At 39.5% G+C, this 27,530-nt stretch overlaps 2 protein-coding genes across 4 annotated transcripts in view; both read left to right on the top strand.

Annotated features, from left to right (window-relative positions):
• The window catches only part of LOC136710728 (potassium voltage-gated channel subfamily H member 7-like), a 71,935-nt gene extending 67,048 nt beyond the window's left edge, over positions 1-4,887 (top strand). Inside the window, exons 16-17 of the mRNA XM_066686510.1 lie at positions 3,506-3,686; positions 4,564-4,887. Of these exons, the coding sequence (XP_066542607.1) occupies positions 3,506-3,686; positions 4,564-4,887 (505 nt within the window). The remainder of the gene's footprint in view (positions 1-3,505; positions 3,687-4,563) is intronic.
• A 4,130-nt stretch (positions 4,888-9,017) lies between these two features.
• On the top strand, positions 9,018-27,094 carry ifih1 (interferon induced with helicase C domain 1). Of its 3 annotated transcripts, XM_066686291.1 has the most exons (17): positions 9,018-9,096; positions 10,911-11,295; positions 13,132-13,300; positions 13,977-14,234; positions 14,778-14,849; positions 18,620-18,819; positions 19,405-19,615; positions 21,577-21,794; positions 22,410-22,511; positions 23,266-23,389; positions 24,018-24,233; positions 24,383-24,639; positions 24,837-24,986; positions 25,200-25,361; positions 25,559-25,752; positions 26,030-26,123; positions 26,220-27,094. In XM_066686291.1, exons 1-17 carry the CDS (start codon positions 9,047-9,049, stop codon positions 26,418-26,420), a joined length of 3,063 nt encoding a protein of 1,020 aa, XP_066542388.1. In that variant the 5' UTR covers positions 9,018-9,046; the 3' UTR covers positions 26,421-27,094. The 3 variants fall into 3 exon arrangements, with proteins under 3 accessions (XP_066542388.1, XP_066542390.1, XP_066542389.1); XM_066686293.1 differs by lacking the exon at positions 9,018-9,096 and having other exon boundaries at positions 10,802-11,295; positions 13,980-14,234; XM_066686292.1 differs by lacking the exon at positions 9,018-9,096 and having other exon boundaries at positions 10,802-11,295.
• Positions 27,095-27,530: the final 436 nt, after the last annotated feature.

Raw genomic sequence — 27,530 nt, 5'->3', positions numbered from 1 at the left:
GCCACACTCCTTCCTATTGCCACATCCTATCTATGCGAGGTAAGTTTTTTTCTGCAGTGGCCTCAATCAAGACAAAATACAGATCAAAGCTGGACATTGAAAATGAACTAAGAGTGGCAGTCCCACAGCCGCAATCCTGTTTTCAGAAGAGCTGCAGCACAAAGTAAGTGGATGTGGAGATTATCCATCCATTGTCTGTAACACTTATCCAGTTCAGGGTTGCAGTGGGTCCAGAGCCTACCTGGAATCATTGGGCGCAAGGTGGGAATACATCCTGGAGGGGGCGCCAGTCCTTCACAGGGCAACACACACTCACACCTACGGACACTTTTGAGTCACCAGTCCACCTACCAAACTGGAGCCACAGACACCACACTCCTCACAGACAGTCACCCGGAGGAAACCCACGCAGACACAGGGAGAACACACCACACTCCTCACAGACAGTCACCCGGGGGAAACCCACGCAGACACAGGGAGAACACGCCACACTCCTCACAGACAGTCACCCGGAGGAAACCCACGCAGACACAGGGAGAACACACCACACTCCTCAAAGACAATCACCCGGAGGAAACCCACGCAGACACAGAGAGAACACACCACACTCCTCACAGACAGTCACCCGGAGGAAACCCACACAGACACAGGGAGAACACACCACACTCCTCACAGACAATCACCCGGAGGAAACCCACGCAGACACAGAGAGAACACACCACACTCCTCACAGACAGTCACCCTGGAGCAGGACTCGAACCCACAACCTCCAGGACTGCAATACTACCTGCTGTGCCACCGTGCCGGCCCTGCAGGGCAAATGTGCAGTGTTTTAGGCTTTTTCTCACTTATAATAAATTTTTTTTTGTGCAGGGAATAAATTAGAAACAAATATGTTTAACAGTCCTTTTTTTCTATAAGTTGTTGCATGTATTCATACAAAAAAGTAGTTTGTATGAATGTATAAATAAATTCCGGTGGAGCTGGAATAAAAGGAAAAGATGTGTACAAATATTCTCATCTACAAAAGGGGAGCACGTCAGAAAAAGTTTGGGAACCACTGCTTTAATGAATTAATAACTTCTACACTATGCAGCTATCCTAGAACATAAGGTTTATTTATGGGTGTATAATTCTTTTAAGGAAATTAATTTCTCAGTTCATTCATTTTTTTTACTCAACATTAAACTGCAAACTTAATATCCCACTCAACTGTGTATAAAACATGATGCCTCTTTTCCAGTGTGTGAAAATGAGAATCCTACATGAAACCTGCTTTAGAATGAAGTCTGTTTCTATTAGCCTTGTCCCAGATGAAAAAAAAAAACACCTTTCCTACACTAATCTGAAAGCATACACACTCACACCTTTCCCCTTCCAAAAAAATCATCTAAGAACCAAAGCAGAAGAGTATTCTGGGTTATCGCTCATCTGTGTGTGAAAATCAGATTCAGTGTACAAAACAGGCTGAGCTCAGCGATACCAACACACACACACACACACACACAGGCAGCAGGCTGTGCAGACTAACAGCAGGTGGTATTTTTAGCTGAATTGCTGGCAAAAGGGAAAAGAGGCATCAGGCTGCAGAAATCCTGCACCAGCTGAGCCTCACATCTCTGATCTCCATTAGAGACCTACACCCTTCTCTCTCTCACTCTCTCTCGCTCGCTCTCTCTCTCTCTCTCTCTCTCTCTCTCTCTCTCTCTCTCTCTCTCTCTTTCTCTCTCTCTCTCACCTCTCCTTTTGTTTTTTGCAGTTGGGCAAATAAAAATGGTCAGAGAGCACAGTTCTCTGTTTGTGCTGAAAAGATTCATGTTTTTAAGACCACCCTCTGCAGATATATTTGCAAGAGGTGTATTACTGCATTAAAATATATATATATATATATTAACTGCAGTCGTAAATACATCACATTGCACAATACACAAGGACATTTAATAAGATAAGGTCCTGGTGCTGAATAATTAGTTCTGGATCACAGACTCAAACTGGATGGAGCTTTATCACGACACAGAGTGTAGTTCCACTGCTGCACTGGGTCAATGCCTTGTATGAGTGCCCTGAAACATGAAGATCAAAGTCTATACTAGTGCATCTCTTCTTATGTCCAGTCAGAGGTACCTTTCCTCTTGCACGTTCAGAGCAGATGGACCCTATTTTTTAAACAAGTAGCAATACTTTAAAAATATTGTTGCTAAAACTTTTATATTATATTATACATTTATGTTGTTAGTTTATGGATAGTTTATTGAGTCTGACCCAGATACGTGTTTAATTGTGCTTTCCAGGGATGGGGAATTACATTTAAATTATTCATTCATTCATTTTCTGTAACCGCTTATCCAGTTCAGGGTCACAGTGGGTCCAGAGCCTACCTGGAATCATTGGGCGCAAGGCGGGAATACACCCTGGAGGGGGCGCCAGTCCTTCACAGGACAACACACACACTCACACCTACGGACACTTTTGAATCGCCAATCCACCTACCAACATGTGTTTTTGGACCGTGGGAGGTAACCGGAACACCCGGAGGAAACCCACGCAGACACAGGGAGAACACACCACACTCCTTCTTGTGTTCTTGTGTTCAAGATGAGAGAGTTGAACCACTCTGTAAAATCTTGTCCAGCACATCCACAACTCTTTTTAAGGGTTAAGGTCAGTGACTGCTCATCAGTGAAGAAGCAGTCCATTTATGAGATAACCTGCCATTCGGTGCACTCAAGCACTCAGCAGTTTTTATATTATTGTCACGTACATTGCTGATCCTAGACCTACACTGAAGCATCCCTAGGTCATGGCACTGTCGCCAGAGGCTTGTACAGTGGGCACTAAGCCTGATGTGTGGATGAGCTTCCTTTCATGCGCTTCCCTTTTTACTCTTGGCTCTGAAACAGAGTAAACCTGGAATCATCAGACCACAAGACCTCTGGGAACTCTTGTTGGGAGAGAGATTTACACATCCCAGTAAACAAGGAACGTCCCTGGACGTTCAAAATAGGTCTAAAAGTAGTCTGTTCGTCAAGGACATATTTTAAACGTCAATGGACGTCCAAAATCCATCTTAATAAGTTAGTTAAGTGGTGACCAATCGATAACGTCAGTGGACGTCCAAAATACGTTTTATACAAGTAATTTATTTCGGGACCAATTAATAACGTCAATGGACGTCCAAAATACGTCTAATAGTCGTCTTTTCAATGTCTGTGTTTGGACGTCTTTTCAACTTTCATTTTCAACCTTAAGAGAACGTTGATTAGACGGCAGTCATTACGTTATTTCAACGTTGAATCAACGGCTAAATGTTTACTGGGATGTGCTATGCAAATTTTATATGCACTGTATTCAAAAGGCAAATATATGGGTTTTCTGTTGTTTTTTGTTCTTTTATGTAGAGTAACACAAATGAATAATGTCAGAAAAATGCATATAATTCATGTAGTTAAGATTTAAGAATGTCACCATACTGAGAGTCTTTTGCTGCCTCATATGTTGTTTGCAGGCTGGAGTCTCAGATGACATCAGACATTCAGGCGATCTTGCAGTTACTACAGAAACAGTCCTCTATAGGCCCCCCTGCATACAGTGCGGTTACGGCAAGTCTGGAGTACAGAAAGCCTGCCATCATTGTACAACCTGTGTCTGCAGTTTGCACCAGCCAAACCATAAGCCCAGCCCCGCAGGTACCACAGCTCACACTCCATCCACTAATCATACACTTGTGAGATTGGACAGGGCACTCCGCAGAAAGACAGACACACCATTATTCTTAGAAGCACCAAGTGACAGTGTTTTATTACTAAACGATGCTGATATTGATGGATGTCTCTGATTCAGCTGAGAGGTTCATTCTGTCTTGCAAGATATCCATCTGTTATTTTAAAAGAAAAATAAACAATATGAGAAGTTTTCTATCGTCTATTTGTTTACACAGGTTGTCAAGCTGACCATTGTTAGACGGTGCTGTTTTTATAGCACTCACACAGATGCTGACTCAGTTTCCTGATATTCCTCATTATTCTGTTATAACACTTACTCAGCAGCAACAATGTCCAACTCTGCTGCTAAATAGAGTTACGAGGAGGATTTGAAAACGATGACACTTACATCAGCTGTTGAAAATATAAAAATAACAAGCGTAAATAAATTCATGGGGCAGTGTAGGTGTGATTTAGAAGTAAAACTACTCTGCACTTTTCTAAATCTGTCACATACTTTTCTCTGTATCAAGTGAGCTTTTTGATTGCAGTGCCAGTGTTACTCAGTGTTATGCACATATTTTAGTTGCTCTTTAATTACTGTAAAATAATATATTATATTTCCTTGTACTTTTGTAGTAAAAGTAAGAACACGTTGTTTTTAAATACTACATGTTTGTCTTTTAAATATTAGGCATTGCCATGTTGCGTAATGTCTGCACTATTCAGTATATTCTGTGATATATATAGTTTCTCACACTATTAAAACAGCTAAAAATAAACAACATTATTAATAATAATAATATTAAATCCTACTGCCCTCAGTGTTAACTATTAATTCACATATGTCTTCTTTTCCCAGAATGCTGAATTGTTCAGCTTGGTGGAGGCTTACCCCAAATCCAAAGATTCAATATCAGGCCTGGTTCAGCCCATGTCCAAAGATTCAGTGTTAGACACGATTCACATAGACACTCTCCCCGAGCAGAATCAGCAGACGGTTCGGCCACATGGTCCAAACCCAGTTCAGACAGTTCTCTCCAGACACCAATATTCTAGATCGCTTCTTCCGATTCACCTCTCCTCGCCCCCTGAGACGCCCATCAGTAGCACTGCAGCCGTGAGCCTCCACAGGCCTCAGTCTGATCCTGGACCGCCAAGAAGTAGCACCGAGTCTCATCCATGACTGAAATTTCACTTCCATATCCTACAGGGGATTGGACTGTCGCTTACAAGCTGAAGCAGAGCATCACGAGGAGGATCATATCCTGAACTGCAAGGAGAATAATAATGAACGTAGAGGACGGTCTCAAATTTGTAGCTGTGGAGCTTAAACTTTAGTTCATTTGAGTGCAGCTGAACTTTCTATTAGGTGTGTATGAGGGTTTTATAACTTCCTACATGTCATCTCTGACTTCTGTAGCTTTTGTTCTTTGCTGGTACTCTGGCAGTGAATGAATAACCCTCCTTAAAGACTCAGGGCCTGGTTTATGACTGCGTTATAAAATGCATGGTATTGGGGTGTTTCTCTTCTCATTTACACTATGCTTTATTTCCCAAATATAAACTCTACTGCTGTATTCTCTCAGACTTGCAGAGGCTGTTTCATGCCACTGTGTAGCATCAGGATCATTTACAAGGCCTGGAATTCTTAAATAGCTAGGGACATGGTGCTTGGCCGTTTGAGTGAGGGTGTGGAGTCTGTGTGTAATTGGTGGATGTGCTACATCTGGTCCTTTATTAAGTTCTGGTTTATTTGTTTCCACTTCCTCTCCTCAGAAGAGACACAGACATGGAGAGATGTAGCAGATGAAAAAATTGTATTTCCACCACCCCTCCCCCTCCCCCTCTGCAATGAAAGCAGCACGTTTTCTATCATGCATCTTCTCTTTGGCACTTAGCGTCTTTGTCCTGTTTAATACGAAACCAAAAGTGAAAAATGATCATACGTAGCACATCTTCACAATTATCCAGGCATTCCCACAGCGTCTCCCCCGTTGTTGCCCAATCTAGGCCACGCCCTCACATGCTACAATAGCATGCTTATCCAAGTGCTGACTGAATATTTACCTTATAAAAAAAGCACTTCTGTGAGAATCAGCCCCTGAGGATACTTTTTTGCCCCTCTATGTGCCGCCATTTTATATATATATATAAACCTCAGAAGCAACAGACATTGGCATTTGAAAACATCAGCATTTTTAGGTCTGCTGCTGGCAGTAACACATTAAATCATATTACAGGTCAAGCAGCATGTGGCGAGTCTGTATTCCTAGAAAAGTGCATGTTGGGAAGAGTTATCTGTTGCATGCTTACTGCAACATATTGGAAAGCAAGTGTGATTTTTGGCATGTATCAAGAATATTCATTCTTTTCTTATTATTATTATTTGAATGGGTCAGTTTATTTGCACATTATCATGCTCGCTAGAAACATACCAGGGGAGGCCTAGAACTACAAAATCCATTTTAAAAAAGAAATGTAGATATGTAATATCCAATAAAATCAAGAATCTGTGATTATATGTGTACACAACACTTACTGTCGAGAAGATATGGGTTTGAAGTGCAAGCTCATTAAAAACGTGTCAGATTTACAGCGAATATCCACCTTAAGTGGAGCACCATGAGCGCTTTGAGTGGCATTCTTTCGTAAGGCTTCAGAGTGACGATGTTTCCAGCCTGGCCTCGTTGTTACTGAGCTTCAGTTGCAAGGGGCTGCTTAGAAAAACATGTCACTGAGCAAAGTACAAGTTAATTTAAGCCATATTCTACCCCCAACCCTAGAAACGCAATTATATCCTCCACGTGTCCAAGAAAGATGGCAGGGAAAAGGCATCTGAAGCATTGGACAATGGAGAGACCTCCAAACTTTGAAAGGCCTGTAAAGTGATGAGAATGGCGCTCTATTCCAGCTTCAGAAGTGTGCAACATTTGGGGGACAGTGCTTCTGTAAAAGCTGGTGCAAGAGTTGCGTTTGTGTTGCTGTGAGTTTCAGACAGTTCAGCGATTGAGAACAATCAGAACAACAGAATCGTATACATTGCCTTTAACTGATAAACATTCAGACCACGTTGAAGTTATTTTGAAAATGTAAATCGAGAATTTGTTGCCTGTAACACATTCCAAAAATGCTGGCACTCAGGACGGTTGAATGCTTATTTTGTTACATTTCCTTTCCTTTTAATGACACAACTTTTGAGAACCGCAATTTCAAATTATTGCAATTTTGTGGAATTTTTGCCCATTTTTGCAGGACACGACTTTAGCTGTTGAACGGTACACAGTCGCATTTCTCTGATTCCCCTCTTCATGATGTGCCATAGGAGACAGCAACCCACTCAAACACACACATTCTGTGTCTGTGAAGCCATGCTGTTGTAGCACATACAGAATGAGGCCTGGCATTGTCTTGTTGAAATAAACATGGGAGTTCCAATATGGCAGCATATGTCTCTCCAAAATCGTAATATACCACTCCCACTGATACATTCTAACACATGCGGTTCATCCATTCCGTGGACGATGATCATCAGCCCGTAAGAAATATTCCCACTGTCTTTTGAATCATCTGGAATTACATTGAACCCAAAGAAATCTGTAGCACTTCTGCACAGTATTGATCTTTCACCTAGTTTCATGCCCTATTTCTTGATGCAGAGACTGTTACTTGGCAGTGCTTTTCTAAAGTACTCCTGAGCACATGTAGCTTTACTTATTTATTTTGAACTCTAGAGTGACAGTTTCTCTTGCGATGCCATCTGAGGTCTTAAAGGTCATGCACATTTAACAGTTGTTTCTGGCCATGCCTTACACTGACTGAGAGTTCTCTGGACACTTTTCACACTGTTAAGTATATGACTACGACCTTAATTCTTTGCATTCTTGCACTGACAAAGGTTCTTTTTTAATTGTTTCTCTTACAAATGTTGGCACAAAGTACCAAGTCATGACCCATATTTGCCTGCACTGGATGAACATTTTGTTGGATGCTCCTGAAATGAATCTTCATTCTTATTGCGAACCAGTCCCTTTTGAATCCTTTTCTTTGTGCTTTTATCAGTTAAATAAACGTTCATGAGAATTTAAAAAAATCACAGATTCATGATTATATTGCTTTTTAAAAATTGTTCAAACTTTTTTGGAAATGGGCTTTGTATTTTGAAGACCGAAGCTTTGGTACTATGAAGTTGGGTTTCATACAGAGCTCTGAATATATATGCACATTCACTCAGTTTTATCAACTGCTATTAAATGATTATAGTCTGACCCCTGGTCAATAGTCTGGACTGTGGTACATTAAAAACGTTAGCTTCCATTTTAAATTGTGGTAGCAATAAGCAACCAAGTTCTTATATTTTACCGATTGTGAAGTGTTGTTATGCCCAAAGCATTTATATAGAGTTCTAACTGCACATTGTTTAATGCACCGAAGCATAGTGCACAGAGCGTATTTTCAAAACATGTCAAAAGTGGCCTATACTTCATTATATAAAAGTTCACTGTAAATCTAAGAGAATCAAACATTTCCATGAAGCGTGAAGAACCTTAGACACTTAAAGATGCAACACTGAATGGAATTGTGTTTTCCTATTGTAAATGTAAACAAGAACAAGCTGTACGTATGAAATTAGATCATTTCTTTACCACCTGACATCTGAAAGTAGCCGAATATCACGCGGAAAGTGCATTGTGTCGTATTCTATGACTTGCTGGATCAAGTGGTGTGTGATAACTATGTTGACACCCATAGAGGGATGGGTTGTTATGCTCTTTCCTTTCATGTGATATGAGTACATATGTCATAAAACATCAGATAAAGCCCACACACAATGGAAAATATGGGCTTGTTGACAGAATATTGTTATGAACTTACATATTTAAAAAAAATTGCAAATTTTTGCACATTTTCTCCAAACTTGTACCAGACAGTCACTTTTTAACCAAGTGTGTTTCACTGATTATTTTAATTTATTTTCTTTTTTATGCATTTTTAAAGTTTGCCACTGTATATTTTATACACTGCAACAGTTATTTGAATGTGTCAGTTATTTAATGAATAAATTAAAAATATATAGTGTACATAGCACATTTGCTTTAGGAGATTACTTTGGAATAATTGTATATATAAATACATAAATAAAAGTATACTTAATACCAGTTTCAAGTTCTCTGCTTCGTGACCAAATAAAGAGAAACCAGCTTTTAAATCAGAAAAATGTTTATTTTTAAAATACTGAGCCCTTTCTAGAGTTGTTCAGCCATTAGAAAAGCCTTGTTCTCCTCTTAAAGGCTTTTACAGTGTGAGGAAGTACGCCTGTATGGCTGAGGGGTCAGTCGTGTTTAATGAAAGCTGTAGGAGTAGGGGCAGGGAAGCCAAGGATCACTGACCACAGGTTCAAAGCTCTTCATGGTTTTTCACAAGACAAAGGTTGTTTCTGCAAAAGTGATAAAGTTTTGAAGGATTTGATTCATTCTTGAGTACATTCAAAATGTAATATTCCACTTTTAGTAAATTACATTTATTTAAGTGTATGTTATACATTTAGTATCATTTAGTAACTACCTCCTTTTTGGGTTTAATTTCATTAAGCTAACTGCTAATAGTGTCTTAACAGTTTTGTGAATGGTCACACCAAACTTGAAGCTTATCATTTATACCATAAACTACAGTTCTTAGAGTTAAGTTAGAGGTATTAGATCAGCTTCATCTACTGTACTTGGTAGTTGTGAACTTTACAGTTAAATAAGACCTCATTGCAACTCCTAAAAACAGAAAGAAAAAAAAAGTGTGGGAGTTTGCTATCAGCGCAGGGACATGTCGCCATCTACAGGCGGTGCGGTACAAGCGCAGATCCTGAGTACAGTGCAGCTATAGCACGGAGGCTAGTCTCCTGTAGTGGGAAACGGGCTCAGTTAAACTAATCTTTTCGATTATCATTGTGCACATTAGACCCTATTCCAACAAGTTTACCCCTTTGAGACCCACATTAAAATACAACTCTGCATTCCCGTACTTTAACATTTTGCACTGTGGTTCTATTTTTCATTGACTGACATTGACAGCAGGTGAAATATATTTTTTACTCTGTTAGGGAAGGGGTTGATTAAATGTCAAGAACCAAAAAAGGATTGGCTAGCTTCAAAATATTGCTATGCTGTGAAATGCAGTGTAGGATGTCGCATAATTACTGTGTAAATGAAAGTGAAAGAGGCACTGTAGCTCGGATCAAAGTTGCCTGTGGCATTTTGCAGTCTGTGCAGTTTTCAGGCTCAGAGGAAAAGCCTTTTGTCCTTTATAGGCTGGGTCACATGAAATGTTGCATGAAATAGATGTCACAATTAAGCCTTTTGTCAAGACGCAGGACATTACCCATGTGTCTTAATGACTTTCAAGGGCTTTTAAAAAGAAATGTGTATTTTGGGCCCTCGACTGTCTCCCCATTACTGAAATATCAGTGACGTTTCTGTGACAAAAGTGTTTCAACTGATGACAGAACTAGGCCGACATTGCATGTTATTGAACGAGGCCAGACTGGCTGTTATTTTCCAGTAAACATTTAGCCGTTGATTCAACGTTGAAATAACGTCTAATCAACGTTCTCTTAAGGTTGAAAGTTGAAAAGACGTCCAAACACAGACATTGAAAAGACGACTATTAGACGTATTTTGGACGTCCACTGACGTTATCGATTGGTCACCACTTAACAAACTTATTAAGATGGAATTTGGACGTCCATTGACGTTTAAAATATGTCCTTGACGGACAGACTACTTTTAGACCTATTTTGAACGTCCAGGGACGTTCCTTGTTCACTGGGTTTGAAGAGTTTGAGGAATGTGGGGTAAAAAATACAATTGTAAGTCTTACCTTTTCTAAATCATATTGTATCTGGTTGAATCACAAATATTAATTTTAAATATATTAAAAACGTTTAAGTACATTATCTGTTGAGAAATAATAATCATAAAACATATTTAAATGTCACATGCCCCATAAATAGAAACGGCTTTTGAATACTAATGAGAATCCAAATGGGAAACTGAGCGAAGAAACGAAACCGAAAGTGGGTGTGTTTGTGTGAGTGTGTATGAGTGATTCAGTGATCCTGGTTCACTGAGCTTGTCACTGAAGGGCACACGAACTTGTCGAGCTCCTGCTGTGGAGAATGGAGCACGGTCACGAGAAGAAAACTATCGATTGTTTCAGAAACAGACTGCGGCGTCTGATTGTGGTGGAGCCTGTGCTGGACCGGCTAGATTTCCTCAGCGCGGACCAGAAGGAGCCGATAAGAGCAAAGCTAAAGAGCGAAGGGAACCTGAGGGCTGTGGACCTTCTCCTCCAGGAGCTTATCAGTAAAGATTATCCTGAGGGATGGTTCAGGGAACTGCTCACAGCTCTCGAAGCAGCAGGCTGCAAACAAGCAGTAAATTACATGGAAAATAATCCTCCAAGTCCAACGTTAGAGGCTGAAAATGACAGCTGCATGCGGCTGATAAACCTCCTCCAGCTCACTCTGGAAGACATGAAAACCACGCACGTCTGCGAAAGCTGCTACCAGAAAAATGTTCTGACCGAAGAGGATCGACAGAATGTAAGTGGACTTTAGTTAAATTAGGGTCTGTTTACCAGTTAGCAGTGCTCGTGTCTGTGTTTGGACGTGTAATGCCAGTTCTGTCCAGCAGATGGGGGTGTGCAGCTGATGGTAATACAAGAGCAACCACGTTAAAGGGCCCATACCCAAATTTTCTTGTAGTTTTTTTATGACATCCACAACACAACCACGTGGGTCCTTTAAGGGCAGCTCAGCCCTTATGTCCTATAAGAGCCCTATAAATGAGTCCAACTTTGGATGTCTTTAAAGGCTAAGCACCAGCGATATGAAAGTGTCAAATAAATAAATACAGTGGAATTTGAGTTCCTAACTTGTGTTTATTGATAGTCAGAAAACATGTTATTTCTTACTAATTCAAGGAATAAGGTTTAAAAGACCGGTGTTGGGAAACTCTAATAGGCGTCTTGCCTGTGACGTAGATGGTGGACAACAACTCTAGAAGCTGCACTTAATTTAATGCAAAATGACGAAAAGGTGTGTTGTTTTTGGCTGCAATCATTCAATGTACAGTGGGACATCTGTGAACAAATGGCCCAAAGATCCCAAAATATCCAGAAAATGGACTAAATTTGTCCACTTTAAACGGACACTTTGGAAAGGACCATCCGCTCACTCTGTTATGTGTAGCTCATTTCACTGGCGTTTTTCCAACAATATGGGCATGTAAGGACACCAACGAAAGGAGTTCAAGAGCCTCTGTAACATGGAGGTAAACAGGGTAAGGACACTCACTTCGCCTGTTTTAGTTGGTGTTAGTTAACGTTAGCTTGACTCGCTAAACTCGGTGGCTCAGATTATACTCGGCTACGTAGCTGCATTACCGAGGTTTATAGTGTCGGATGAATTCGAGTTCGACTTCGATCACATTTACAAGAATAACGGTACCTCTAAATTTGAGTTTAGCTTATTGCTAGGCTATTGTCATGAATAATGTTGGTTATTTAGCTAGATACTGTCATAACAGTCAGTCATAACGGTGTTTTACCGCGGCGTTGTTCAGCTGTTGTCCACCAGTGACGTCACGGTCGCGTTCAAGAATTTCCGTAGCGAGCTCGGGTTTTTCCGTCAATTTAATAAAATTGTCAGTTTTAAAGCAAATTAAGCTGCTATTTTAATTTAATTCATACTTATATATGTCAGCAACTAAAATAATGTGAAATATTCATGGAGGTCCATTAAGTGGTGCTTAACCTTTAAGGGTCAGTGATGGGACCAGTATGGGTTAAACATAGGCCTCATATTAGCAACCTGCCTTAAAATAGCAAGTCTCTGTTACTTAATTCACCATGCTATGGCCCTATATTTATCTGATATGAGCCCCCCTGCGTCTCACCGATAGCTCCTACAGGCTGAAACCTCAGGGTTACTCACTTACTTACTAACTTATTTAGAACATATAATTATAAGAAAACATATATATTTAAGTATGTTGCATTAATAATATCTATTTTTGTAGCTTATTTGTTCAAATGAAGACTGTGAAGAGAAAATAATAAAATGGGCATATCACACCAAACATATTTTTATGGAAAAAAAATCTGAAAAAAAAAACCAACAAACATGATAACACCAGCAGCTATAATACTAGTAAAAACAGAAAATATACACTAAATTATGTAAAATCTCTGGGTCTACTCCTGTTGCAAAACCCTTCAGAACCCTTAATCCCCTCTAACTGACTGCCGAAATCAGGAGGGCACCAAAGTCTCAACACACTAAAGGTATTGTAAAGGCTGCCAAACAAAGGGAGACATTAAGTCCGCAATATGGCTTATCCTCCTTTCTGTTTCACACACATGTATACAATTCTAACAGATCACAGCAGAGACTACTCTGCGGGGGGATATAGCCGGGGCACGTGTGCTGCTCTCTCGACTAATGAAGAATGAGATTGGCTGGTTTTCTCAGTTCTTGACTGCTCTGGAAGAGACGGGGCATGCTGGACTGGCTCAAGAGTTACGAGGAGACCCCTTGAGGGACAACGGTGAGTGTTCTGCTAAGCACAGACACAGAGTAGCACTTATCTCATTGATCATACTTATAAAAGTTGCCTGTTTATGAGGTAACCACTATATACACTAACTCGCAATGTAGCTCTCTTACCACATGGGGCAGTGTGTAGGTATACAGTTCTAGACTGTGGCCTATTATGTGTTTAGTCAGAATTTCTCTTCCAGACCAATAGTAGTGAAAACATCTCTCTGACACCACTGGATTGTTGATAAAGAGCTGTTGTCTGTTGATAAAGAGCTAGAACAAATTGGTAATGACAGAGTGCTGCACACCTCAGGGTTTTCTCAATAGATTAGCTTAGCCTAGCTGCCAGTATGTGTACAAATATGTGTGAACCTCCCAGCCTTAAACATGTATACCACCATGTCATATATAACCATGCAAACCTGTGCTGGTTATCGTCCACCACCCATTTTATATTTCATTAGCAATTATGTATAATTATCTCTCTGGAGAGAGTAAAGATGGCCGACCAATTATACAAAGATAGAATGGCTAGTTAGTATAGATTAAAGTTATTTTATATTGGCCCCAATTTACTATTTTAATTTTATTATCAAGATATTTGACATAGTATAAAAGGACAATAACCTAGAACTGGTTATAGATTACTACGTTAACGCTTTTCTATTTATTCAACATTTCAGAAGCAGTGAACAGTGAAAGCGATGAACCCCAAGCTTTGATGGTTGAGACTGAACTGACTCCTCAAACTGAAAAGAAGAAGGTGGAAATGTTTATAGATGATTCTTCTCCCAGCTCTATCTCTCTTCCCCCTTCTTTGGAGACCCAGGCTTCTTTCTTCTCTGCTACAAGCCTCCAAGATGTTGGCCTGGACAGCAGCATGGACAGCAGTGGAGTGAACTCTTCTCTAGATACATCTGATCTTGATCTTGCCAGTAGAGGTACCTCTTAGTCTTTTCTCATCGTGACATTCCAATAAAATCAAGCGTGTTTAATATTATCACAAGTTTTTAGTCTTGGCTCATGCAAATCATGACCCTGTGACATTCACAGTCATGGCAGCATTAGTCTGTGATTAAAAATGAGTTGTATTTAGATGTGCGAGGGAGTCAGACATTAGTCTTTTAAAAGTCTTTGCAAAATCTTCTAGTGTATATCAGCATTAGTCAACATCAGCCATATACTCATTACATTCATTGCAATACATTCGGGTGAAATGTCAGTTAATATTGTAGATTTATAAAGTGATATACATTTGAAATTATTTATAAGAATAATAGTTCAAGGATACACACATCAGTTTTAATTGATATAAATGAAAATAGCTTTTTATGTTGTGAGCTTTGTGATTTGTGCTTAATTTAAAACCAGTTGAAAGCAAATTTATGTCCATTAAACGACAAAAGCCAGAATTTCTGTCATGTACGTTTCCCTTATTCTAATAATGTACTCAGAGTGCTTCTTATAATTTGGTCTTGTCTCAGACTTGGAACTGTACAAAGGTAGTGATGAGGAAATGGAGACAGAGCAAACAGCAGAGATCCTGGATCAATCAGGTAACATCTATTTGTTTACTGTTACAAACCAGATAGAACACCATAGAATGACATGATATTTGGCAAAGCAAGGTGTCACGGCAGCGCAGGGAGGACGAGGAGATGGATGTAAAGGCAAGGAAGTTTTATTAAACACAGATAGAATCAAAATAAACACGGGTAGATACACGGAAACTAGCCAAGACTAAACTATGAATTAACCAAAGACAGAACGGAGACAGCCATGAACTGGGGGTAGACATGTGAGACACACAAAAAAGGAGTAACACACATCTACGCACACAACACCAGAAAAGGGAGCACTGAAACAAAGGGACTATATAAGAACAAGGCAAACGAGGAACAGCTGGAGACAATAACGAGACAGAGGCAGGACTAAGGTGGGGCTAGGGTGGAACCAGGGCGGAAATAGGGACAACAACAAACAGACATAGCCACATGGTGGGGGAAAACAAACAAGATTGGGCCAGGATATGACAGAAGGCAATGCAGGTTTATTTATTTGCCAACTTTCATACACCGTTGTCATTGAAAGTGCTTAAAAAATGAGAAAATACGAAGATAACAAATGTAGGAGAAAATGTTAATTGTCAATAACTTTGAGATTTTTATACTGTATTTGTATTCTGTACTTTTGTGGAAGCCATGGCCTTGTCAAAATGGCTAATTCTGATTTCTTCTTACATTATTACCATTTAATTCAGTAATGATTTATTGTTATATTGATAAGAATAATCACTATTAGGTATTTATTTATTCAAATTCTGTTCTGAATATGTGCACATGTGGGTGGTGGCGCAGCAGGTAGTGTCACAGTCACACAGCTCCAGGGACCTGGAGGTTGTGGGTTCGATTCCTGCTCCGGGTGACTGTCTGTGAGGAATTGGTGTGTTCTCCCTGTGTCTGCGTGGGTTTCCTCCGGGTGCTCCGGTTTCCTCCCACAGTCCGAAAACACACGTTGGTAGGTGGATTGGCGACTCAAAAGTGTCCATAGGTGTGAATGTGTGTGTGTTGCCCCCTCCAGGGTGTATTCCTGCCTTGCGCCCAATGATTCCAGGTAGGCTCTGGACCCACCGCGACCCTGAACTGGATAAGCGCTTACAGATAATGAATGGATGGATATGTGCACATTTTCAATGTTTCCAGCAATCAAGTCAGCTTTGAGCATGTTCAGTGTAGTGATACATCCAAGGATGTAATTTCTGTCCAATTATTCTAGTGCATCATGTATCACATGATGATATTATATATGTTTTAATTTTTTTAATGTCAAGAAGATATGTTTAGGCTGTAAACCGAAGTTACTCCAAACAAATCCATTAAGACAGATGTTAAGAATTAAAGTTTGTCAAAGTTTGTATTTATAGCAGATGTCTATGCATATCACACATGCAAAAAACACCCTGTTAGTTCAGGGTCATGCTTCCCCTATGTCAGGAGCCTGGGGGCTGTAAATCAGTGTCTGCGAGGTCTATGAATTGTATGAGGTTCCTCACGCTCATGGAGCTTAAGGCTGTCCCCAGTGGGTGCCTTGAGGTTGTAGAAAATTGGTGTTCCACTAGAATGTCTCAGTAAGTGCATCTTGAAGTGATCACTGCATGGCCAGCTCAGGATTACCAACCGAGAGCAGACACTGGCTGCTTTAAAAACTTTTAGTATATTGTGAAAAAAAGGAAAATATCATAATTTATTCAAATTAAAAGTCATTGCAAATTTTTCTGTTCTACATTAATAAAGTCATGCCCTTAGCTTAAATTAGAATTTCGGTTTAACTAACATTTATTTGCCATAAAATAGTATTCGTAGTGATTTTTGAGGGTGCGCTGTAGAGACACTTACTCTGCTTTTATTCAGTGGTGGTGTATTACGCCTGGAGTTGGTGCAAATATAGAGCTACTTTTACTTAATGCCCTGCTTTCTGCTTCCAACATCTGGTTCCCATCAACACGGTGAGCAGTTCTGACCCAGTAAGTTTCTCCAGAACGGAGCATGACACATCAAACCACTCTGAATGACTTTTATGTTTAAACTATTTAATTATGCAGACGTCTTTGAAAATGAGCTCACTTCATTCTTCAAGAATTCAGTTTCATCTAGAATTCAGGATTACCCCTGGAATATGAACTCTGAACTGATCAACAGAACAAAGAATCCCCTCGCTCAGCATTCATGTAGATTACTCACCGTGAGATCTATTTAAAATTAAATTGGATTAAATTTATTATACATTTATAAAATATAAAAGACAGGACACCTTTTGCACCGGGATAAGTATTAAACCTCACATTTACACTGAATGGGGAATAAATGTTTTCTAAGAAAGATCCTCTGAAGAAATGTTGACCTTGTTTTGCACTGAGAGGAGGAGGAGGAGGAGGAGGAGAAATAATCCAGTTATTTACATGTTCCAAACCTATTTATCACTGGGAAAATGTTTCATGTGTTTCTCGGACAAACTGCCCCGAGGTCAAAGGGAGCTGTGTTAATTACAAACACATGTTCTTTATGTTGGAAGCATTGGCCTGTCTCTTGTGTACCATCAGAGTCATGAAACCACCAAAGCATGAACGGGGAGGAGTTTGTTTGTTTGATCATTTATTCATTCAATCCAAATATTTTGCAGCCTAATGAGGCCTGTAAATGAGAGACTCATGCCATTGTGTTTACACAACTGTTAGAAACATAGTTATTACATCTAAACTGAGGTCTGTCATATCCCTGTTGTCCACCAGGTGTTGCACCATGCACCGTGCTGTTCTGCTGAAGATGAAGAAATACTGTGTTACTTGAAAGAGATTGTGCAATATGTTTAAAAGTAAAGACACGGAGTATAAAGTGGAAAGAGTCTAAAGTAAACAGATATGTAAAGAGTAATGATTCTATATACACTTCCAAAAACAACAACAACAAAAACAAGTCTCAGCTGTTGGTCAAATTAAGTTCAACTCTTAAAATGAAATGCCAGAAAACGACTCTCTCTCTGTATCCAGGTGAATAGCTGGTGTCAGTTTATGTAGTACAGGTGAGGTGCGTTTTGTCTAAACCTGTTCCTGCTCCACTGAGGCAGCTTTCATTGAGCAGAGGATATAGATACTCGTTCCTAGAGTTTCCAAACTTGCAGGGCAACTCCCTCCATTTCCAGATCCAGTCACACACAAAGCTACGTCACTGCCTGGGCTGCATGCCTCATCTAAGCTTTTGCAATACACCAGCATTCTCTTTTTCTTTATATTGCGGTGAGCCTGCACAGCTACATATAATTATCTTAGAATGAGATGTTTTGAGTAGGTCAGAAGGAGCTGCTGCCGTTCTTCTGTTGAATGAAAAAAGGTGGAAATGTTCCGGGGAGAGACTCCAGACTCTTGTGTTCTTCTTGCTGCAGTATTACTCTATTATGTCTGATACTGTGGTATTTCCTTTCTAATAAACTCGAGGGGACCTAGAGTTGGTAATGAAAATTAAGGCCGCTGTCCGCTTCCTGTTGCACTGAGGGCTGTTGTGTACGGTCTGTATTACTGCAAGAATGGAGACACAACTAAATCCCTTGTAAAAGACAGGGCTGGATCAGGAGAACACCGAGGGTCAGTCTCTGCACAGCAGTGTTATTTTAAATGCTGCAGCTAAGACAAACAACATCTCAAAAAGTGCAGTGGGGAAGTGCAGCAGAGACTGATTAGACAGAGGCATCAAAATAGAAACTGCAGACAAATAATACACTCTGTTATTTACCCATCTCTTTCTCTCTCTCACACACACAATCCATTTCTCAGGAAATGAAACAGAGAGAGAGATAGTTCTACGTGATTATCAAATGGAGGTTGCTCTGCCGGCGCTGGAGGGAAAGAACATCATCATCTGCCTCCCAACAGGAAGTGGTAAAACAAGAGTAGCAGTATACATCACTAAACAGCATCTGGAGAGCAGACAGCGGTTGGGACAGCCAGGAAAAGTTGTTGTCCTGGTCAACAAGGTACCACAGACCATAAATCAAAACCAAAAAAACAAAAGCCAGCTAGCATATGACTGAACACTCACCAAGGCCATTTATAACCCAGTGTGTATTCAGACGCGCACTTATCCCATGAACATGTGTCATGAGCCCACATGTTTGATTCATGCTTTATTTGTGTTATATTTAACAACGGTAAATGCTTACTCAGTACACAGTGGAGGGTAGAGTTCAAGTCTGATTCTGTGTAAAGAGGAAGCATTCTGGGGATTTTGCAGTTTTTTTTGGTTTGGCAGCAGATGAGCATTTTTGTACCGAATGTAGACTGGTGATTGGTTTAAACGAGTCTGGTTGCAGGGTGGTCAAACAGAAATTCTGCCTCAGCTGTAGTCTACTAGCACAGATGTCTCCCTTAGTTTTATTGTGTCACTGAATAGCTATTGAAGCTGTCCATAAAAGAGCATGGTTCTTGTTTTGCTGCCAACATTATCTGTCTCCCTTTACAATGACCTGATTATGACTTCTAACCTTCTGACTCATTTGACAAAGAGTGTATATTTTAAACTTGTCTTATGATATTTTTTCTTATGATATATTTCACCTCAGGTGCCTCTGGTGGAGCAGCATTACAAAGCGGAGTTTGGGAAGTTTCTGAAGAACCGATACTCTGTGGAGAGAGTCAGTGGAGACTCACTGCTGAAAATCTCCTTCCCACAAGTTGTTGAGAAGAATGACATCATCATCTGCACAGCACAGATTCTGGAAAACTCTTTAGCCAAAGCCAAGCAGGGCGACGAGGATGGGATTAAGTTATCACGTAGGTCACACTTTCAAATCGAATGTTTTCTTCTAGGAGGTATTTCCAGAAACACAGTGTTTCTGAATTCTCCGGGATTTTATCTTAGAGAGCTTCAGGGCTGAGATCGGATGGAGACCAATCTGATGACCTGATCTTACGATTTTTTTTTTCTGCTAGTGATTCTCACCCTGCTGTTCGCTGTGGAGCAAAATGAGAAATCCACTAACAGTGGCATTTGCTGTGTATTGGTGTTGAGTCTTTTTCTTTTTTTGGGTCTTTAGGCCAGATATCTGTTCTACCCATCAGTGTGTGAGCCTGCGGTTAGCTGACTGGTCATATTCACAGGAGAAGGGTTGTTTTTTCCTTTCTTTTTCCCAGTCACTGAGGCACCGTCTTCCACTACAGAGCTGAAATTAGTCTTTCATGGCACAATGCACAATTCCTTTATATTTTGTTGTATAATACACATTCTCATTAAACCAACTGTCAGAAGTGTGAGGGGACACAGTATAACAGTTTTCTCTAGAGACCTGAGTATGTGTTTTAAGTTGAATTGCAGGGGTGCAGTAATGTAAAATTCACACTTTGTCCGCCTTAAAAGCAAGGGTTGTGACCTTAAAAACAGGCGGAGCTTGTCCCCTGCTGGCTATTGTGGCCACTAGGGAACAGATATAGCCCTGTATTCATCAGCTACAGCAGGTCTATGGGAATGCGTAAGGCCTCCATGTATAAAAGGCTCCCTCGTGAGCAGAAAGTAGTAAGCATTCCAAAGGAAATATTGAGAAAAACATGAACAGCTTTGGGGAATAGAAAGAGAAAGACAGATGGAAAAAAAGCTGAATCAGTAAGAAGGGACAGAAAGGAGAGGAATAACCAAAAAGAGAATTTAGAGTCAGTTTAGTGTCGAATATCTGCTGTCTTTTGTGCCTCTTTCACGACTGTCAGAGGCGGAGTGCTGATGAGTAGAAGTTAAGCTGACTCTGGAAGTTTAGCAGAGAATTCCCACTCTTCCTCTCCTTTGTCACAATGATGTGTTTAGACAGCTTTCAAACTACAATTAAACTACAGACTCCGTTCATGGAGCATAGAGTTGTGATTCCAAAAAATGCCTAAACCACTGTTAGAAAAAGAGAAAACCAATTTGCATTTGATTTATAAGTTCGTGAAAAGGTTAGAGACCTGTGTTTATTAAGTTTCCAATCGGAGTTGTGTGGTAATGGAAATCAAATGCAAAGTATGTATTTTACTCAATAGGAGAAAAAAGAATTTAGAATTCTTAGAAGTTTCATCATTTTAACATTTTTGATAACTGTGTGTGTGTGTGTGTGTTTGTTTGTTTGTTCTTTATTCCAGTAGAGTATTGCATTTCTCTGCAGCAAACATACTAAAACGCCTACTAACTGGTTCCACTGGAAATTGCCAGCTTTAAAACGAAAGAAAAACAGATCAAGACTTACATTAAAATGTTTCTTAATATTGCAGTTGAAACCATTTTCTCTGTAGTTTGCAACTACCACACAGGAGTCAATATTTTATAAAGAAGTCCTTAAAATACCACATTCACCATGAACGGAAACACTGATATCCACATTATAGAAACATAAAAATTCTAATAATTATACAGTATTTATAGTCTTCGTGTATAGGGTTGCCTTGATGGGACTCCTGAGCATGAAATGAAATTCTACATGGAGTGTTTTGTCCAGGGGTCACCAATCATATCCACAAAGAGCCAGTGTGCTTTTAAATCCAACCAATCAGAAGCACATACTGGTTAGAATCAGGTGTGTGCTGCGTAACTGGAATGACACCCTGCAGCCACACCAGCTCTTTGTGGATAAGGTATTAACTGTATCACATGTTCCTTAACAAATGAGTTGACACGCCAGATTCAAAGGTGGAATACGAAACATATCAATTCCTTTCCCCTGAGTCATATGTAAATGTACTGAACGTTCTGTTACTGCTTTTCCTTTTAGAGTTCACCCTGATGGTCATTGATGAGTGCCATCACACACAGAAAGGCGGTGTGTATAACCACATCATGGTCCGCTACCTGAAGCAGAAACACACAAATATAAGGCTTGTAAAAGAGCAGAAAGACCCTGTGAACCTCCCACAGATCCTAGGTCTCACAGCCTCGCCTGGTGTGGGTGGAGCAAAGACCCAGCAGAAAGCTGAGGAGCACATTCTCAGAGTAATACATGCTTTCACACACACACACATACTCTCACTGAATACACACTCATACCTATAATCAGATGTTTATTCAGGCACACATACAAACTCAAACCTCTTTTGCTCCAGACCAAAAAACCTCTCTCTAATAAAACCCCGTTTCACATCTCACCCCTATCATATATAAACACTTTCTTTTCTCCAGTATTGTCTTTCCCTTTTCCCCTCTACTTTCCACTCAAAGCATTCCTCATTCATGTCTCATTCATCTTTATGAACCAAACTGTTCCAATGTTCCATAAAGCATCACTCGCCCTTCATGCATTTCCACACTGAAGGAATGATCAGACCCATCTAGGCTTTCTCATTTTCCTTTACTTAAGTTACGTGTCTGACCACACTCTTTTTCAAGCCTGCAACTAACGTGCCAAAAACATCAATGAGAATTTCTCCACCTCTTGCTAATGACAGAAGAATAGTTGTATGTCCTCAATGCATTTTAGAACATACGAGAAAAAAAGGGTACATGTATTGGTCATAACTGATTACATCTGTCTGAAATATTTTACTGGTCTAAAGCTTCAAAAGTGACTGTGAAAGTAAATGTGCTATTCATTAAATTGATGCCTTCCAGATTTGCGCTAACTTGGATGCCTACACCATAAAGACCAAAAGCCTTGGAGAGGAATCAAACGCTCCATATAAACGCATTGCAAGCGCTCAGGAGAGGAAGGAGGTATTATACATCCATTCATAACTTCACTATACTTTAGAAGGTATCTTACATTATATAGAGTTCTGTCTAAATGTTAGGGCATACTCTTCAGTTTTTAACTTCCAGAAAAAGAGCCATTATGGCATTTTAGCACCAATAAAAAACACACAAAGTACAAACAAATGTGACATATGCAGACGCTTCAACAATGAAGTATGGTATTACATTTTTCACTATTGAATGTGTCCGTATTTTTGCTGGTTTTCAACTTCCGTTCTATTCAGGAGAATTGCTTTCTATTTTCAAAGGATTCTACAGGAATAAGGTTTTCCAAACCTTTCAGAAGATGGATAGATTTTTTTTAAATATGAAACAAGCTGCTCATCTTGAGTTACTTTTACAAAAAAATGAAGAATTTGAATCTGATAGCGATGGTTTGTGGGCTACTTAAAATGTCTTTAAAACACTTGAAAATATTTAAATTATTATCTTAAATCCCCTCAACATTACATTCTGAAAAATAAAGAAATAATACCTTAATTGAGATTTTTGTTTTAAAAAAAAGACTTTTATTTTGAATTATATTTTGATTTATTTTATGTATAATCCACTATCATGGTTATCATTAATTCTTGTTTTTATGATACACACAAGTATTATCATTTACATGAATTGAGCTTCCTTGAGAACAAAGAATATAACTTTAATTGAACTATTCATTACAGTTTCAGAAAGGTCTGCTGACAAACTCTGGTTTCTCTCTGCCATTTTGAAGGATCCATTTGGAGATGTGATTAAGAAGATCATGGATGAGATTCACACACATGCTGAGCTGAATCCACTGTGTCAGCCGGGCACCCAGAACTATGAGCAGTGGGTGGTGCAGAAAGAGCAAAATGGTGAGAGAAATAGTCTGAGCTTGGTTTTAAGTGGGGAGCTGAGCATGGCCCAGGCATGGCCTCATTCAAATAACAGCATAACAGTCATTTTTTTACACTGAAAAGAGAACATTCAATGTATACATAGAGCATGTGCCAAAGAAAAATGATGTCATGGAATGTTTCAGTCCCATAGCTGTATACAGAGAATTACATCGGCTACTAAATCATACTGTCCTTCGGGCCTGTGCTCCACTGCTCTCTCTCTCACACACACACACACACTACTGCAGTGTTGTGTTAATTTTCAACAATCCAAAAAGTTTAATAGCCATTATAATATAGTTAAATGTTTTCTAAAATTATAGTTTCATACAATTAGTTTAATTATGTTACTTGTACTTTTCTGATCATTTCTGATGTTTAGTAAGTATACAGAGGGACTTTAATTAATTAAAGTAAACATTAATTTATGTGTGACTTATGTTTATTTTCAAATATACTTAGTAAATTGTTATTTGATAAACTTTTTTGTCAGATTAATGAATAGAAATTTACCTCAGGCTGCACTATGAAGAGTCTGTAGTAGCAGATAAGTATAAATTTTTACATGAAACACTAATTATGCTTTGTTCTGTGTCATTTTTAGCTGCTAAAGAGGACAATCAGGGGGTAAGGGTTTGTGCAGAGCATCTGCGTCAATACAATGAAGCTCTCCACCAGAGCAACACCATCCGCATGGCTGATGCCTTCAACTTCCTCGATAAATACCATGATGAAGAGATCAAGAAGAAGATCAATGCTGATGATGAGGACAACATTCAGATCACTGACACTGAGAGGTTTCTCTTCGGGTTGTTTAAAGGTATCACAGTGACACCTGTAATGCGTGACAGCATGAGCGTGAAAGATCAGGCGTGCACATGCAAATCTTTCAGTTCTGTATCCATTCAGAATTAGACTAGTCATCACTGATTATTTATTGCTTTGATGCTTCCCAATTTTTAACCACAGATAATAAAGAGCATTTGCGGAAGCTCATGAAAATCCCAGCCTACGAGAATAACACTCTGGCTCAGTTGAGGACACTCATTCTGCAAGAATTCACTTCTAGAACTAAGGCCAGAGGCATTATCTTCACCAAGACACGCCTCAGTGCAATTGCTCTCAGCCAGTGGATTCAAGAGAACACAAAGTTCGAGGAAGTTGGTGTTCGAGCAAGCCACTTGATTGGTGGAGGTGACCAAAGTGTGGTTAAGCCAATGACAGCTGTGAGTTTCTTTATTCAGACTTTTCCATTGAATTTAAATTATTATAAGCTATGAAAGTGCGTGTTAATAAAGCACCATCAATATTTTTGTGTGTCCATATTATTTTTAAATAATAAATGGTATCATTCTTTATCCATAAGATATATTGTCATAATTTGCTATGCATGCTTATCTCCTTGTCGTTTGTGTTGTGGCAGGCAGAGCAGAAGGACATCCTAAACAAATTCCGAGAGGGAGAGATCAACTTGCTGATAGCCACCACTGTGGCAGAAGAGGGTCTGGATATCGCAGAATGTAACTTTGTTATTCGTTACTGTCTTGTAACCAATGAAATCGCCATGATTCAGGTGAATGCCAAATTCTACACCCCACAAAGACTTCCTTAAGTGTGTAGACACTTGTTTGTTTGTAAGCTGATATTGGACACACAAATATATAATACACTTCATCATACAACACCATCAGCACTAACTTCCCAGAAGCTGTAAACACTGTAGGATGGACTTTCAGCTGAGTTTTACTTAAAGGGTCTTTTTGGCTGTGCTTTGTCCCTGTTGTAGGCTCGAGGCAGAGGAAGAGCCGAAGATAGCAGCTACACAGTGGTGGAGGAGGCAGGATCCGGTGTAGCAGAGAGGGAGAGTGTGAATGAATACAAAGAGAAAATGATGAGCAAAGCTATTGCCAGGGTGTGCGCACTGAGCCGAGAAGTGTATGAAAAGAAAGTAAGAGAGATTTACACATTATAAAGTGTCATTCTTAAAATATCATTATAGTACACATATCAAAGGATCCATATTTTCTCAGCAACTATTCTTAGCTACAATGCTCAGGTGGCAGAATGTGATCTTGAGATGTATTTAAACTGGAACTGCTTGAGAGTGGTAAAAATGTACATAAAATGTGGCCATGTTGTGCTTAGGTAAAGGAAAACCAGATGCAGACAATCATGGAGGAACGTGTAAAGGCAAAGAAGAAGCAGCAGAAATGCATGGTAAAGCAGGACGCAAGCAAAGTGAAGTTCAACTGCAGGAGCTGTGGTGCAGTTGTTTGCTCTGGAGAAAACATCGAGATCATTGAGAACATGCATCATGTCAATGTGACCCAAGCTTTCAAGTATGTTTCTGCCAGAAAAGCAATACCAGTCATTTGGTTTATTGAGCTTATTATATATATCCACACAGCATTTGAATTTCTACTGAGCTAATGGGCTAGTGAATATACACTACCAACCTACACAATGATCCTACACAAGTCTTATTTGATAAAAATGATTAAGACTGCTTAGGTCAAATTATTGCAGTCTTAATAATTTAGGTAGCTTTAGTTATGTTGTGAGGACATTCATATATTTTTCGTATCATTAATGAAACATTGTTTTGCTTCATTCCAGAGAGCTATTCACTGTGCGAGAGAACACCTCCCTTCAGGAAAGATTGCTGGACTATGAAGCAAATGGGGTCATTGCATGTAAACAATGTGGACAGGTAAGTCTCTTCCATTATCTTCTCCAGATGTCTGAACATTTAAATCTCTACAGTAGTTTTGATTAAACTGATTTATTTTGCAATGTTTTGTTGCAGCGTTGGGGCTCTATGATGCTTTATAAGAGCATTGAATGTCCTTGTCTGCACATCAAGAACTTTGTAGTAACATATGACTCCAAGAAAAAGGTTTTCAGTAAGTGGAATGAGCTGGCCATCAGGTTTCCTGCGTTTGACTACTCTCTGCATGCAGACCTTGTCACACAGAACTCAGATGACGAAACTGAAGATATGGAGTAAAGCCCCTGAAAAAGTCATACGTCATCACTCAATTTCCTTATGTTACTGGCATGGTTTTACTAATCATAGTCACACCATATACAATCTACAAGAAGAAAACGAGTGGCACAATTTAACATGTTATCATTATGGAATGGAAAATGGGATTCAAGCAGTTCTTTAACTTCTGTGTGTTCTACATTTTCCCCAAAGTCCGTTGCTTATGATATGAAGTGACATGAAGCCTATGGACTCTGGCAGACAATGTCCTCATATTGTTCAACCTCTGTAAACCAGTTCAGGCTTTTCTCTTCATTGTAATTAAATCATGTTTATTAGTTAAATATTGCATTATTTTATGGCTTGTCTGATTGGTATCTTTAGAGAGATGTTGGGAAATAAGTACTTAGACAATGCTGCTTTCACCTTTATGATTATAAGTCACTCTGCAAAATACATACGTGCAACTGGACCTTCAATGTGCTGTCTCTTCATGTCCTGGATTATGTCATTAGTGTGACAACAGTAGCCCAGACGTGAGTTGGCTGTCACCTCAGATGTAATGGTGGCACTAATCCCATAAAAGGGTTTGAGCCTTTGAATGTTCCTAAGTTGCTTCACTGAGTCATACTTTAAGTGGTTGATTTCATCTAGTTACTTAGAAAAGTTGAAACGGTTGAAATGAGATGAATAAACATTAGGATGCTCTTTGTCACTGATTGTACGTAACAGCTGGATTACCTAACTGCTTAAATAATAATCCGCATGTGTCATTGTTTAAAAATCTTGGCTAAAATTTTCAGCAGTGAGCAATGCATGAGAAACACTTCTGCAAAATAGAATTCAGAGTATTCAATTATAACAAAATACGTTTTTGGAGCTCAAGCTGCAGCTCCGACACGTTCTCTCCCATTCCCACTGTGATAGCTACAGCTCTGCCAAAATACAAAACCAGAAACAGCTGACAATAAATGTACAGTACGGGCTGCACTGCCACAAAATCCAGTGTCCTTGACAACAGAGTGCAGTCATCAAGGCAGTAATTTCCATTTTATAATCGTTGAGTGATTTATTACTACAAGACTAAGATAAACATGAAAAATGTAAAGCTATATGTCCAATCCAGTCAAA

This window comes from Hoplias malabaricus, chromosome 12, assembly GCF_029633855.1.
Source record: "Hoplias malabaricus isolate fHopMal1 chromosome 12, fHopMal1.hap1, whole genome shotgun sequence".
Taxonomy (NCBI): domain Eukaryota; kingdom Metazoa; phylum Chordata; class Actinopteri; order Characiformes; family Erythrinidae; genus Hoplias; species Hoplias malabaricus.
Note: the sequence above shows the minus strand (reverse complement) of the source record. Positions and strands in the feature narration are given on the sequence as shown.

Bases quoted from the DNA above. Each gene is read 5' to 3' on its own strand.
- ifih1 (XM_066686291.1), top strand. From the start codon at position 9,047: ATGAAAGCTGTAGGAGTAGGGGCAGGGAAGCCAAGGATCACTGACCAC. The intron at 14,235-14,777 runs GTACCTCTTAGT...GTCTTGTCTCAG, and splicing joins TCTTGATCTTGCCAGTAGAG to ACTTGGAACTGTACAAAGGT. The intron at 25,362-25,558 runs GTAAGAGAGATT...TGTTGTGCTTAG, and splicing joins GAGAAGTGTATGAAAAGAAA to GTAAAGGAAAACCAGATGCA.